Genomic DNA, 15,632 nt, shown 5'->3' with positions numbered 1-15,632 from the left:
CAAACTTAAATTAAATTTAATGAACATTAACAAACTTTAATAAACTTTCACAAATTTAACTAAATTTTAACAAACAAAAATAAATTTAAATAAACTATAACAAACCTTAATAACCTTCAATCTTAACAAATCTTAAAAAACTTTAATGAATTTAACTTTAACAAATTTCAACCAACCTTAAAAAACATAAATGAACCTTAAGACTTTCAAGACAATCCAAGAAAAAAAAAATATTTCAATAATTATATTAATAATCCTTAAAAATTAATACTCCTTGAATAAATTACAATAATATTCTTAAAATAAACGTTTAAATAAACCTAATATAAACCTAGTTATCTTAATCAAGATAAATATTAAAAACAATTTAAACAAACATAAAATAAACAAAATTTAAACATATTCTAATGAACAACTTATAAAACAAACTTAAATCAAATAAACGAACAAGTCAACTTAAAATTTCAAATGAAATCAAACTCATTCAACTCAAGTTCTCAGCTAAAGTGAAACCAATACTATTAATTTCATAAAAATTTTCAATTCTGGCTAAATCACTTTAAAATCCACAAATAATTCAGTCTATATCATCTCACGTTCACTTATTAATAATCATAAAAGATAAAAGCATAAATTTTAATCAAAAGTACTCTCAGGAGCCTCTACTCCTAAATGTAATTAACTATTAGGGCTTCCCCTCATAGGGATACCAAACCCTAGAGTAAAATATATCTTATCTTACACTCATAAAGTAAAGGGAAAACCTTTGGTATTGTAGATGCATAATTTATGGAGATTTTCATCATCCAGGTGATTTGATTATTATAAGGTAATATTTTTATCTCTCGAGGTTGAATGTTATCTTGAAATGCCATCTCTAATTATTTAGCTAGATTTCTTTTGATATCTATTTTAGATGCACGATAAAAAAACCTCACCAACTATGTGTTGAAATACATTTTTTTTCTCTAAGCCTTGGTATCTCACCACACCTATCAGTGAGTTGTGAAGGTTGACATTCTATCCATGCCCACTAAAAAGGGTGGTTGACGCTAAGAGTTTGACAAAATTTTGAGTGACTGGGACTTGCAAATAACTAAATGTTTTTTTTGGATTATTTGAACTTATATAGTAACTTAAATGTGAATTATTTGAGCATAAAAAAAATTGAATTTGAACTTTTAAAATTTAGGCTCTAAGGATTTTGAAAATAATTTAGATTTGAACTTTAAAGTTTATACCTTTAGGACTTAAATAATCTAAATTTGGGTTTTTAACTTAGGCTCTTAGGAATTAAAAATCAATCCAAAATTTAGGCTTTTTACAAAAGCTCCTAGAGTTTGAACTTGGAAAAATGAATTAAATATGTAATTGGGGCCATATTTAATAAATTTGATTTTCAAAGCTAAAATAAAGGCTTAACATTCCAAACCCACCACCGGATTTGCAATTAAAACTAAGAAGCACACAAATGGTGTTCTTTTGAAGCGGTCAATGTGATTCATGTACATCATTATTATAAACTTAGCACATAAACCTTTCAAGTTTTTTAATGATTTCATGAGCTTTAAGTCAATGTTTAGTCCAGAGGCAATATTTTAAGATTTGTGCAAATGTGTTGCTATTTTTTCAAGTAGTCGTGCAAAAGGTTGTCAATTTATGTGCATGCATTCTAATGGGAAGTAAGAACTATCAGTTAAAGCATCAAAAATTTTTAAGACAACCTTCATATTTTAAGAAATATTCCCATGGTTGATGCAGTGCATTAAGATATGTACAAGCATGTTATAAAATATTTGATTGTAATCTTTGAATAAATTAAATGACGTGTTATACTACTATTAGAGTAAAAACTATACACCCGCATGTGCTCTGTTGAAATGAACTAAGTATTTAAAATTAAATAGTCTAAAAATGTTGTGTTGGTTTGGATATGGTATTCACTCTAATTAATATCTTTTTTTCTTAAATCAATTAATCAAATGACCTTGTCTATAGGAAAGGCTTGTAAGTCTTACCCAAACATCATGATCCTCCTCCTCATAAGGTCTAAACTTCATGAGTTTACTAATTTTTAATAATGTTCAAATAAGATTTGCAAGCCCAAATCACCTTGTGAAATCCTCCTCCTTGTAAGAACATGAGTTCATAGGAACTATTTTTTAAGGATTTTAGACTAACAAGATTCAAATGAATCTTAAACATTAAAGTTTTAAATATTAAATCCTTCATGATGGCATCATTGACTGAAAATTTCAACCGGAGTGTCTCCTTTTAAATTTATATTTACAAAAAAATTAAACTAAAACATTATTTTACAATTAGATCACTTAAGAATTTAAAGCAAATCTTGTCCACCCTTTTTAATTGTTTATTTTGGGGAACAAAATTTTTATTGACTTCAACTCACAAAGAGCGAGTGTCACTTCAAGTGTATCACTGTATTCACATTCAATGAAAATTCACTCCGGTAAGTATGTAGCTCGAGTCTTCTGTCTGTATGGTTTGGCCTAAAGGCTCTACAAATAGTAACAGTTATAATCATAGCTCTCTAACCGAGTTGTTACCACCAAAAGACGCTATTATATTACGGTCACAATCACAACCTATATGTTCCCTAATAGCTTTCTATCCATTGAGATATGAATCATAAGGGTATAATTGATTAACATAAAGTCTTCTGTTAGCCAATGATGACTTAAAATTTTCTCCATGGACAAACATTTATTCCAGATCTACATAGATTTATTGGATGACACAACTCATATTGGAGACAATGATTCTTCAATCAGTAGGTCAACTATCTCTTTTGACTAAGTAGATCAGGAACCAAAACAGTCAGGAATGACGGAATGATGAGATCATGATCGAATTCATCATCATTTCCTCCACCATCCACTTTAAGCTCAATGTGCTAAATTTAATAATTTAAACTCTGGGTTGGCTACTATTATATGTTACATATTCAACTCTAAATGACTAGCCTTATTAGGAGGGAAATTTAACCATAGGGGCTTGCACCTATAAGAAACCTGGTTAAATAAAAGTCATCACAAAATGAGTGCAAAACGTTTGGATTGTATCCTATCAACATTACAATCTTCATTATAAAAAATTAACCTGATAAAGCTCTGAGCTAACTAAGGTCTACGAATACATGAGAAGATGTGACCATAAGATCTTGATCGTGTGGTGACATCATTCCCCAACAATATGCTTTTAAGCTCATAGTGATAAATTTTGACCCAAATGTCTAAGTGAGGGTGAAATATCTAAGTAGTGTCTTATCTATGATTTTAGTTATCTTCAAAAATAAATTTTGACCAAAAATGTTTCAGTAAATTCCCTTGTCATTCATTTTTTTAGAGAGATTAGGGCAATAAATTTTCAGAGCCCATAGATGATTATAAAAGTATCTTGCTAATTATAAATATTAAACATGCCTCTCTTAAGTGATTGAGATCCTATTTTATTAGCATTTTAATTGCATGGTATAATAACCCTTCATCCAAGTTATTTTGAAGATTTCATTAGAATTGAGGGGGTTAAAAAGTATTGATGGAATTGCAACAATCCAAAAACATAATGAATTATTGAAATAAAATTGGTATAATAACCCTTCATCCAAGTTATTTTGAAGAACTAGCATTGATTTCATTAGAATTGAGGGGGTCAAAAAATATTGATGGAATTGCAACAATCCAAAAACAAAATGAATTATTGAAATAAAACAATAGCATAATCATGCTTGTAGTATTTACCAGCCTGTAGAAAGATTACTTTCCCTTAACAATATTTAAATTAAAAAAAATCTCATTGTATCTGCCTAAGTATATCAACATATTTTCAGCATCATATTTAAGCCATGCATCTGAAAAGATGTCCAGCCTGTAGAAAGATTACTTTCCCTTAACAATATATAAATAAAAAAAAAATCTCATTCTATCTGCCTATGTATAACAACATATTTTCAGCATCATCTTTAAGCCATGCATCTGAAAAGATGTAATGTTTGCGCAAAATCACCTCATACTCTAAGCTCCAATTGTGTACAAATATTACATCACATAACATGTTAATTAAAAATGCCTCTGACTCATGTGGCACAAGTTCGAACCCAAATAATATTATAAAAAAATAAAAATAATTAATTTATTATTCTATTGATATGACAAATTTGATGCTCTAAGAACATTTTCATACTAAACAAGGGTTAGAAATATGAACAAAAAGTTCATATCACATCAAGAGGATTAAATCATAATTGTCAATAGAAAATCCTTTTTTTTTTTTTTCATTTCCAAGGTTTAACAATTGTGAGAACAATAATGGCTGCAATAACTAGAAGTAGGATGATAGCTATCATCATGCATTTTCTTGATTTCTTCTGCAGGGTTTTTGCGATTTGGAGAGCTTCTGTTCCACTTTGTACGTGGTTAACTGCATTCGCTACCTGAAACAGAAAATAAAATCTTAAGAAACGTTTAACAATATAATTTAGAGGCATTTGCATACATACCATATACTTATTCTATATTTGCATATCTGATAGCAAAATTTTAATTTTATTTATGTAACACTCAAATCCTTGATCTCACAAATAAACCTTAATGTCACATAAATACCTCTAATATTTATTTTTTTCAACTGAAAGAGCGTATTTCATACATATGTTTTGATATAATCATGAGAACAATGTATTATATAAGTTAATATGAAAGTTTAGATAAAAGTTTTGTGTTGATATGTAATGCATTTTGTTACCTTTTTTAAACTCAATCTAGGAAAGAAGTATTTCATACATATGTTTTGATATAATCATGAGAATAATGCATTATATAAGTTAATATGAAAGTTTAGATAGAAGTTTTGGGTTGATATGTAATGCATTTTGTTACTTTTTTTAACTCAATCTAGGAAAGATTTAGTGGCAAACCTGGTTTTCAATATTATCTAACAGCTCTCCTTGTGATTCAACCAGAAGTGCCATGTCTGTAAATATCTAAAACAAAAAAGATTCCATAAAATTAGCATAGTTTTGGGGACAAAAACTATGATCTCACACATTACATTACATTATAACCTAACAAGGGTTGATGATGACATTATAACAATAAATACCAAATGCAAATCCAACAATGAAAAGAACAGAAATTTATTTATTTTAAAGGTTAAGTGAGATAGGCATTTATTTTAATTAAGGTTATTGTTCATTCTGAATCTGTTCGGGAGACATGCCTAAGGTATAGAGTGCTATTAGAAAAAAGATAGAGAGAGAGAGAGAGAGAGAGAGAGAGAGAGAGGTACTAATAAGAATGGATCAATGTACAATACATATTGTACCCCTAAAATGTGTTGGTATGGCGGGGGTGTCTTAGTCCGTATATAAGTTCGGCCTATGGAGTCCGTGGACGTGGTCGGTCAGAGACCATTGGACTGAATGGCTACGAGGCCAGGGAGCTGCATGGCCAAGAGGTTACAAAGTCGGGCGGCTGCATGGTCGGATGTCTATTTGCTAAAAGTCTCCATCAGCCGTCCTAGAGTTGAGGGAATCCCTTCCCTCTTTTCGACCTCATACAAATTCAGAGGCATCGGGTTCATCTACTCGGGCTTGATCAGCGGAATTCTTCAAGGTAGATTCTCTCTTTTTAATCTGTTAGTGGCGCCCCGCCTCTACGATAAGATGAACTGGGTGATAAATCACATGGTTCGGGGGCTCCCATGGTAGGCTGTGTTAGTGAGATTTCTTCGTTATTCGTGTTGGTATCTTTTTTATGTATGAAGTTCCTTAATTTGCTAATAAAGATAAGGAGTTTTATAAGAATAAGATAAATCTCATAGCGATATTTATCTATTGACATCATAAATACACTTCCCGGACTTCTTCTATGTCAACGATCGCCATATATAGGACAACTTCAATGTTGTAAATTTGTTCATTGTTTGGATCTCCGCTTGTTGTTAGTAGCTTCATTATGGAGAAGGAATCTAACTCCATACTGAAACCTGGTGATAAAACCATGATCCTACCCGCTCTTAGAGTCAGATCATGTCATCCAGAGGGAAAATCATTGATGAGAAAACTATTCAAGAGGTTGAGACAGGTTGAAGATGTGAGGGTGGAGGTGTTGTCAGATTTAGCTCGGGTGAACCAGAAAGGAATTCACCCAAGGTTGGTGCTGAGCAGGAGGCTTATGCGGTCAATTCGTTGGTGAGGGCTCCCTTAGAAGCCCAGATGCAGTCGACTGCATTGAGCATTCCCCCCTGCTAAATACTCAGGGGGCTGGCAGTGTAGCCCCTTATCTGGCAAGATAGAGCCTGCAGATGGCTTTCTGTTTCGTGGCGCGGGCAAAGCAACATGGTCCAAAGTGAACTAGGTCCTGCGTAAAATGTCATATGTTCCCTTTACCCTCTCCTTTTTACAAGAGTTTGTTGTTTACCGATGATTTTTCATAGATGCAAACCCTTGGACAAACACTTTTTAGCCAGTGCTGGTGGTTCAATCATACGAGCAGTACTATTTCCTAGAGAATTGGTTGACAGTGAAGAGGATATGGTTAGTCATCTGGCTAGACCTAACATGATTTGGGATGAGACCCTTGAGTTTCGTTGGTTGTCCCTTAGAGCCCTAACTAACATACCATCTGGTGGAAATAGAGATGATCTTGACATGTCAAAACGGGGATTTAAAAGCCGGACTAGGGGAGATGAGTGGAAAATTGGTCGCTCTTCACCATTAGATTTTTTAGCTCCAAGAGGACGCATTTGCTTTGAAGGTCAGTTCTGATGTTGACCAAAATTTAAGCTCAGTGGCCAAACATTATTTAGGTGGCTTGTTAGGAGAGGTTTAGTATTTACCATGGCGACCGAGGGTCAACTGGTGAAATATTTCCTTTCAGACTAAATCCTTATGTAATCATTCTTTTAGGGAAAAATAAAATGTTTATTTTTGTAATTTTAGTTGTTTGCATTTGAAAAGATGTCTTCATCGGTCTCTACATGAGGCTTCTCGTATTCCGTCCTCTTTCTATAAATGGGATTGAGGGACTTTTGAGCATGTCATCTGGTTTTTACCTTTTTGGCTCTCTGATTTACTCCCATCATCCACATGTCTCCAAAGAGGACCCCTTAGATTTTGGGCTAGGTGGTCGCAACCAAATGATCAGTTCTATCATCATCAGATGTGGCCTCTATTAAGGAATCTTTTGTTTTTCACCCTTCTATTAAGCTGCATACCGCCCATCTTGATGAAAGAGTGACCGAAAGGTACATAGTGAATTAGTGATGTGCTGTGACCAATTTAAATGTGGGTTGTGGCTGCCCTTGTGTCACAAAACTCCGATCAATTATTAATCGGTATGGGCTAATTCCTGCTCAAGTTAAACCGAATTCAGTGGTGGCAATTATGACCTACGTCATTTTTTTGTCGATGACACAATGTCCCATGTTTTGTCGACGCATTCAGTCACCTAGTTTCATTTTGCATGGAGTTGAATGGTTGTGCCCAATTTGGAACAACTGGTAGATTCCAATTTGCTAAGCTAGGGCACCAAGTCCGAGATTGGAGATGTGCAGTCTTTGTTTCCTCTTCTACTGACGTTTAGGGAGTCAGAACTTATTTTTTGGTGTCTCATTTTGGAAGAGGAATGGGACTAACTTCCCTTGGGTTGGTTCCTATAGACTCGATTCTATTTCTGGAAGTGTCAAGTCAGATGTCAGCTGAGCTTTGGGATGTCTCTGATGCTATGGATTTTACCCCTCAGTGCTTTTAGAGGCCATCTGGGGTCGCCCGCATTCTCAAAGTCCCTATGGGAGTTGGAGCAATCCGAGCTATATAAGATGACCGACTACTATAATCTGAAAGAATGGGAGGCTTCTCACCTCCAATCGATGGACTTGGAATTCGCTGAGAAGAAGTGGGCCGCTCCTATGGAACAATCTGAGATCTCAGCAAAGCTAGCAAAAGAGGTGGAGAGGCAAGTTGATGCGGCTGAGAAGAAGCTCACCGTGGTGGCAGAAGAAATTTCCTCGGCCTTGGAACTATTTTCATTCCTGGTCGAAGAGAATCACCATCAGAAAGAATGATATGACGACTATGAGAACTAAGGAGGAGTTCTCTCTGTTTTTGTCCCACCCTAAGCAAGTGAAGCTCCTAGAAGAACAACTTTGTTTTGGGAGTTTGACAATAATTGATCGACTCATCCGGTCGGATTTGGTTGATCTAAAGTAGTCTGGTCCTCGAGAATTTGTTGCTCTCTAAAGCAAGTGAAGCTCCTAGAAGAACAACTTTGTTTTAGGAGTTTGACAATAATTGATCGACTCATCCGGTCAGATTTGGTCGATCTAAAGTAGTCTGATCCTCGAGAATTTGTTGCTCTCTACCTCTCTATCTAGTTTCGAAGGGTCGTCCGGGGACAATTTAGGCCCTGCAAACGAACGGGGTTCTTCCAGCCGACTTCTAGATATTTGAAATTTTCTTTTGAATGTTATTTTTGTAAACATTTTGTGTAGCTAATATTTATAGATTTCTTTTGTACCTTTTGATTTGTTTCTATATATGTTTGTGGTTTATACTTTCGTGTCACGGTTTGGGCCGTGTTTGGCTTTCTCTGGAGCTTGGGTGAGTCTCCTCACTAATTTAAAATATTATCTCCTGAGCCTTGAGTTGGAGTGATTCACGCCTTACTTTCTTTGGCACTTGTCGTTATTAAGTAGGGTGCAACCCCTTGGATTATTATGTTTATTCATTATTAATATTATTTCTCTCTCTCTTTATCTCTTTCTTTTTCCTTTTTTTTTTGAATTAGTTGGACCATCTTAGTGTATTGGTCGGCTATCTTTATACTTGGCACCAACCAAACGATCTTGGCGCCATTGTTGACAATCATCTTTTCTTGAGTCAGATTGGGCGATCGTGGTGCCATGATTTGTCTGTCTTTTTTTGGTGCTCGACTGGGCGATCTTAACGCCATGACTAGATATCTTCATCTCCTGGGTCAGACCGGGTGATCTCGTCGACATGATCTGTCGGTCTTTGATTGGTGCTTAGTATGGCGTCTTGGCACCTCAACTGACAATCATCAACTCTCATGTCAGACCAGACGATCTTGGCACCACGATCTTCCTGTCTTCACTTGGTGCTTAGTTGGACGATTTTAGCGCCACGACTGACAATCCTCATCTCTCGAGTATGACTGAGAGTTCTTGGCATCATAATCTCCAGGTCTTCTCTTAGTGCTTAGTCAGGCGATCTTGGTGCCACAGTTAGCAATCTTCATCTCTCAGGACAGACCTGGTGATCTTGGCACCACGATCTGCCAATCTTCACTTGGTTCTCAACTTAGCGATCTTGGTGCCACGACTGACAATCTTCATTTCCCAAGTCAGTTCGAGTGATCTTGGTGCCATGATCTGTTGGTCCTCCTTTGGTGCTCAGACCGGACAATCTTGGCACCATGGCTGATAATCTTCACCTCCCTCATCAGACAAGCCGTTATTAGCGCCATGCTCTGTAGGTCTTCACTTGGTGCTTAGCTGAGCAATTTTGGTGGCACGACTGACAAACTTCACCTCCCGGATCAAATCGAGTGATCATAGCATCATGATATGACAATCTTTGCTTGGTGCTCAATCAAGTGATCAAGGTGTCGCGGATGGAAATCTTCATTTCCCTAAAATTTTGGTATCTTTATTAGTGCAATGCTCATTAACCTCATGTTTATTTTTGGTAGGATACTAGATAAAAAAGAAGTTTTGAATGGCCAACAAGATAAGGGAATAGTATTTATGTAATACTTTTTTAAGCAACGAGTATGGTGGTGAATTCGTAGAAAGAAAGAAAAGAGAATTTCTCCAGAAAAGCTAGTTGTAACATCGAAGTCATGTGACCCACTCCTCTTGGTTCCCTCCTATGAGTTCCCCTGAGGGGCGCTTGTTCCTCCAATGACCGTTGGGACTTTTCTGGCGAAATGGGCGACACTAGTCAAAAGAGGCCTAGATAGGGCGACACTAGTCAAAATGGGCGACACTCGTAAGCCCTCATAATCTTTGTACGGGTGTCTGCAGCGCAAAGCCGACCTCTCGTGATAATCAAGCAATCACAGACACCGATTACATGTCTTCCCACCGCACTGGTTATGCCACCTACTTCTGAGCCCTTCTAGGATATGGGCGACACTAGTCAAAAGAGGCCTAGATAGGGCCTCTAGTGCTAATACTTTCCCCTATCTCCGGCCCATGTGTCCCTGCACCATGAATTCCTTTAGTTTCGCCACCTTTATCATTTCTTCAATGAGATTCCAAAGGAGTTTGCATTCCTCCATATCATAATCGTGGTCTCGATGGTACTTGCAGTACTTTCTTGTGTCTCAGAGAAAACATCTGGCTCTCAACAACTCGGGCTTTTTAAACTATTCCTTTTTCTGAATGGCATCCACAATTTTTTTTCATCGGGTTGAGTAGCTCGTAAGCCCTCATAATCTTTGTACGGGTGTCTGCAGCGCAAAGCCGACCTCTCATGATAATCAAGCAATCACAGACACCGATTACCTGCCTTCCCACCGCCCTAGTTATGCCACCTACTTCTGAGCCCTTCTAGGACGGTTGGTCGTATTAGAAATGACATCAGATGGGTGGTCTGCGTCTCTCAGTTAGTCTTGGTCCTCCTCCTAGGTGACCTCTCTTTTTTGCATAACACCATTTTGGCTTCTGCTTGGGGGTACGTACCACAGCCAACATGTGCTTGTTGGCGCTCTCCGATAGCTTGAGCAAGTCTTAGGGTTTGTTAATAATGTGGTCGTAAGAAACCTCTCGGACCTTAGGACATTTTTCAAGGAGGCTACGACCGCGTTGACTTTAAGGTCCTTTACCTCCAACATTTCCCTTTGGAAGCATGCCATGAAAGTGCATAGGGTTTCATGCTGACCCTACTTAAGCTGTTATAAGGATTGAATGCTTTTGGTAGGATTTCAGGAGCTGGCGAACAGTGCCACGAATGACCTCTTGAACTCAGCAAAGTTCTTGATGCTTCCAGTGGGAAGTGTGTGGAACCATGTCCAGGCTAAGGACCTCAAAGTGATTAAAAACAGACGACACTTAAATGCGTGTGAAATTTGAGCAAGCATACGGACAACTCAAATGCGATGATATATATAGATGTCCAGGCTAAGGACCTCAAAGTGATTAAAAACACACGACACTTAAATGCGTATGAAATTTGAGCAAGCACACGGACAACTCAAATGCGATGATATATATAGTCAATGTGGTATGAACTTCCTCTGTAAGCCTGCAAGGCCGACAACTTAAATTTCTTCAGGGGCACTGCTCCAGATATCTGGAGGGAAAAAGCGTTCTCTGGATGACGCGACGTCTCTGTACACCGTACTGGTCACCTTTCCACTTGTGCCGACCCTACACTGTTATAGTACTGCGAGTCACCGACAACTTCAGGACCGTCGTTCATCCTTCTACCGTTTTGCGTTTGTTTCACCTCTTACGGTCAGCTTTGATCTTGTTGGGCCTGATTCCCCATCAAGGTTGCGACGACTTTTATAACTTTTGGTATCTGGCTCGACACTTGCTCCATGATCTGAGGCCTCATCTCCTGTATCCCTTTCTACATTTATTCCTCGATATCGTCTCATTAAATATCCACATTAGCTACCACTCATTGGTTGCTCCTTTCTCTCTGGGTTGGTTGTTCTCATCTTCTTGTTGACGACATGACTCACTGCACATCGCACCTTTTAGGATGTTGAATTTGAATTTGTCCGGAAGACACGCCTAAGGTATAGAGCACTACTTTAGGATATTGAATCTGAATCATCCGGGAGACACACCTAAGGTATAGAGTATTACTAGATGAGAGAGAAAGAGAGAGAGAGAGAGAGAGAGCAATGACCTAGTATTGAACATGAATGGACCCCTTTTTATAAGAATGGGTCAATGTACAATTACATACTATACCCCTAAAATGTGTAGGTACGGCGAGGGTATCTTAGCCCATGCATAAGTTTGGTCTATGGCCGTCACGTGGCCAACCGACCGGATGGTTATTAGGTCGGGTGGCTGTGTGGTCGAATGGTTACAAGGTTGGGCCGATTGCATGACTGAGTGGTTACAAGGATGGGCGGCTGCATGGCGCATCAGCCGTCCTGGAGTTGAGGGAATCTATTCCATCTTTCCGATCTCAAACGAATTACGAGTTGTTGGGCTCGTCTGCTTGGGCTTGATCAGCGGGATTCTTCAAGGGAGATTCTCTCTTTTTTATTCGTTAGAGGTGCCCACCTCAAAGATAAGGTGGACTGGCCGATCGAGCACATGGTCTGGGGACTCCCATGGTAGGCTTTGTTCGTGAGATTTTATTGTGATTCGTGCTACTATTTTTTTGATGTACAGTTATGAAAGAAGTATTAATCCAAAAGAAAGTCAACTAATGAAAATTTAATACTAATCAGATCTTCGTAAAGCCGACTCAAAATAGACGAAATTTAGGATTAGATACCTGTTGAAGCTCGATTAATTTTTTTTCGATCTCCATGACAACATCATGCCTTTCTTGAATCTCCTCCAAGGTATCAACCACCTGAAACCATTTTCACTTTTAAATAATTAACTTGTAAAATCAGATTATCAGTTTCACATTTCAGATTAGTAAAAACCTGTCCTCTCCCCATTTCATTAATAGCCTTCTGAAATATTTGCTCACTATCACCAGTTTCAATGAGTTGATCAATCATCTAAAAAGGTTTTCACAGTCCATAAACTCAGAATAGAAAACATTTTCTATAAATGCATAAAGACTGAACAAGTTTTCCATCTATGTAGAGCTCACCTCTTCATTTGGCTTAGTCCCAGTGACTGCTCAGTTTAACAAAAGAAGACAGAAAAATGTTATTATACATATATATATAAATATATATATTCAAAATAAAAACAAGTACACTTAGCCATAATAATTTTTAAAATAAAATTTCTATGATAATTGCGATCATGCTAACCTGTAAAGACCCTTCTCTCGATTACGTCTCTGTATTCATCTTGTATAGTTTGTCTCAAAATCTGAAAATGAAAGTTTAATAAGTCTTAAACAGGAAAACAGTCTTTGTCTCTACCAAGAATGAAAGCTTGGATTAGAGAAAAGAAATAATTACCTGAAAGTCATTTACGCTATCCTTCAACTTTTTTTTCAGGGTACTGAACATCAAAGTCATAGTGATAAATTACACAAACTTAGTCATCAAAATAAACAAAAAACTAAAATAAATAAATAAATAAATATATAAAAATTACACTGTCATGGACAATCTTGATCGGTCAACGGCTGTTCCTTTTTCACAACCAGGTTTCTTACGATTTCTTAAATTCTGATGAAGAAACAGAGAAGAATTTTAGGAATAATGAGTACTGGAACAGTAAATATTAAGAAAATTTAACCAGCTAGAAAGAATTCTTACATCTTGATCGATTTCCTCTAACTTAATTTTGATCGCCCGTGAGATCTTTCCTACTTCATCCATCTCTCTTTGCATTTTTTTCTTGATTGCTGGAATAAATTCAAATTCAGTACCGTTAATTCATGTAGAACAAAAAATGAATGCTAGCTAAAGCTAGGCTGCCTACCTCTCATTGCAGAAGCTTTCGTGATCGATTTTGTCTCCTCATTAGCTTCCTAAAATCATGTAACAATGGTTCATATAGTTCTTATGTACCATAAGAATCAAACTCAATTTTCTTGGGTTTTGATATAATAAAACTCTTTCGGATGTTTGAAACATAATGTGTTAAGAGTTAGAAACCAACTTACCACATTTTCATGACCAGAATAAAATTGAAATTTTATAAATTGTTATGACTTGGGGGACAATTTAACTGGATGATACTTAGGTAGTTGACCTAAGCTAGGAAGCTAATGATTCACTCATTTGAAGCCCTTAATTGGTGATTAGATGATAAACATGATCTTTTGATAATAATTAAATACCTCTAATTTAACATTTTTTTTTATTACAAACCTACCCAAAGGGTTGGATTGAAAGGCCTAGTTGTGAGCTAGGCTTGATATTTGAACTTATTTAATGAGGTTTAGAAAAGAAAAGCACGATTGATTAATGAACACCTCCAAACACTACAAGCTCAACTTTAGTGGTAGGTATAGGATCCTTAATGACTTGAGCTTGCCCTATGGGTACCCACTTACATAACTCCTAAATAAAATATCAAGTGAATGTCTTAGCGCCCTGTTCATGGGATAATTGAAATATTAAGGTTCACCAAGCACAGGGTATATGAATTCATTGAAACTTACTTTAACTTAGGACAATTAATTGAGCAATGTATAAGTCCAAATGAACTCGAAAAGGTTCAAAGAGTTCTAAAAGTTCTTTAGGGATATGCCCCGAACACTTTTAAGACATTTTGGAGATTTTGAAGGACTACTAGACTAATTACTCTTTGCTCAAGAAAATCTTCCTTAGCATGAAATAAATTATTATTGAAAGTTCTGAGCATACCTGAAGCTTCCTCAGATTTATATTGAGCTTTTCCATTAAATCCTCTACCTCTTTCACCTAATGCAATGTAGGAAAGATGCACACCGTTAAACAGCTCTGAATTTTATACAACAGGCTTAAAAATACGTAATTTTCAAATTTATACTGAATAAAAAATAATCTGGATTGAATTAAACGTTTTGATTAAGAGAATGGAGCTGAATTTGGGTACCTCTTTAAAAAAATCTTCCATGCCATAATCTGACTTGAAACTCTCCGCGGGAATTCCTAATTCGATATCTAATCCACCTGGAGACTTGAGTTTCGAAGCTGCAGAAGAATCCTGCAAAAAAAGTGGAGAAATGTTAATATTAAGGGCTAGCTAATCTTTATTCTATCACATTCATGATTTTTCTTCACTAAAATCCTCAAATATCATCCATTAATGCCATAAAATACGTCTCTTCAGCTTGCTGCAAAAATCAATATTCAAGTAATCATATTTCATAACTAGCCGTTGTGATTTTAATTTCTCATTTCTCAGTCATAATTGAAAATTCAAGTCACAGGACCAAATCAAACCCAAAGAGAGTAAAAATTGCAGGTCTGAGAACCCCTAATTAGTTCCATCAACATTTTTTAACCTTAATTTTGGAGATAAAAAGGCTTTTACAAGTAGATTAATATCAAAATATAATCAAGGCAATGCTGTTAAATTAAAACATGCAGGAAATTTAAAAATCAAAGTAAATTTCACATGCCTAAGGAATTGGAAGGTGGATTTTACCTTGAGAAGGTCGTTCATTGTCGCTCTTAGGCAGATTGGTCGAAGAATTGAAGGCAGAGAGAGAGAGAGAGATAGAGAGAGAGAGAGAGAGAGAGAGAGAGAGAGAGAGAGAGAGAGAGAGAGAGAGAGAGAGAGAGAGAGAGAGAGAGGGAGGTGCAGAGAAGAGAAACTAAAGGGAAGATGCTGAGAGATTTTAAAAGCAATATAAAAGGTTAGACAAGAGGGTGGCAGGCCGGCAAGAGCTAGTTCAATGGTATGGAGCATCCAGTGAGAACAACGTATTTTTGAGTCAATATGAATTTTATAAATAAATCAATCAAAATTTATATTGCGCCTTTGTTAATTTAAATGTT

The 15,632-nt window shown here is 36.4% G+C and overlaps 1 protein-coding gene across 1 annotated transcript; it reads right to left on the bottom strand.

Moving 5' to 3' along the window:
- Positions 1 to 4,294: 4,294 nt before the first annotated feature.
- On the bottom strand, positions 4,295 to 15,350 carry LOC110039113 (syntaxin-132-like). The gene is made up of 13 exons (XM_020744071.1): positions 15,280 to 15,350; positions 14,725 to 14,835; positions 14,514 to 14,570; positions 13,624 to 13,672; positions 13,458 to 13,546; positions 13,294 to 13,367; positions 13,155 to 13,197; positions 13,002 to 13,062; positions 12,836 to 12,861; positions 12,663 to 12,740; positions 12,506 to 12,586; positions 4,937 to 5,002; positions 4,295 to 4,453 (listed from the first exon to the last, which is right to left on the bottom strand). The coding sequence occupies exons 1-13, from the start codon at positions 15,295 to 15,297 to the stop codon at positions 4,295 to 4,297; spliced, it is 912 nt and encodes a 303-aa protein (XP_020599730.1). The 5' UTR covers positions 15,298 to 15,350.
- Positions 15,351 to 15,632: the final 282 nt, after the last annotated feature.

The sequence above is a fragment of the Phalaenopsis equestris genome, unplaced genomic scaffold (genome assembly GCF_001263595.1).
Source record: "Phalaenopsis equestris unplaced genomic scaffold, ASM126359v1 Scaffold235290, whole genome shotgun sequence".
NCBI lineage: Eukaryota > Viridiplantae > Streptophyta > Magnoliopsida > Asparagales > Orchidaceae > Phalaenopsis > Phalaenopsis equestris.
This window is presented reverse-complemented; position numbering and strand designations above follow the sequence as displayed.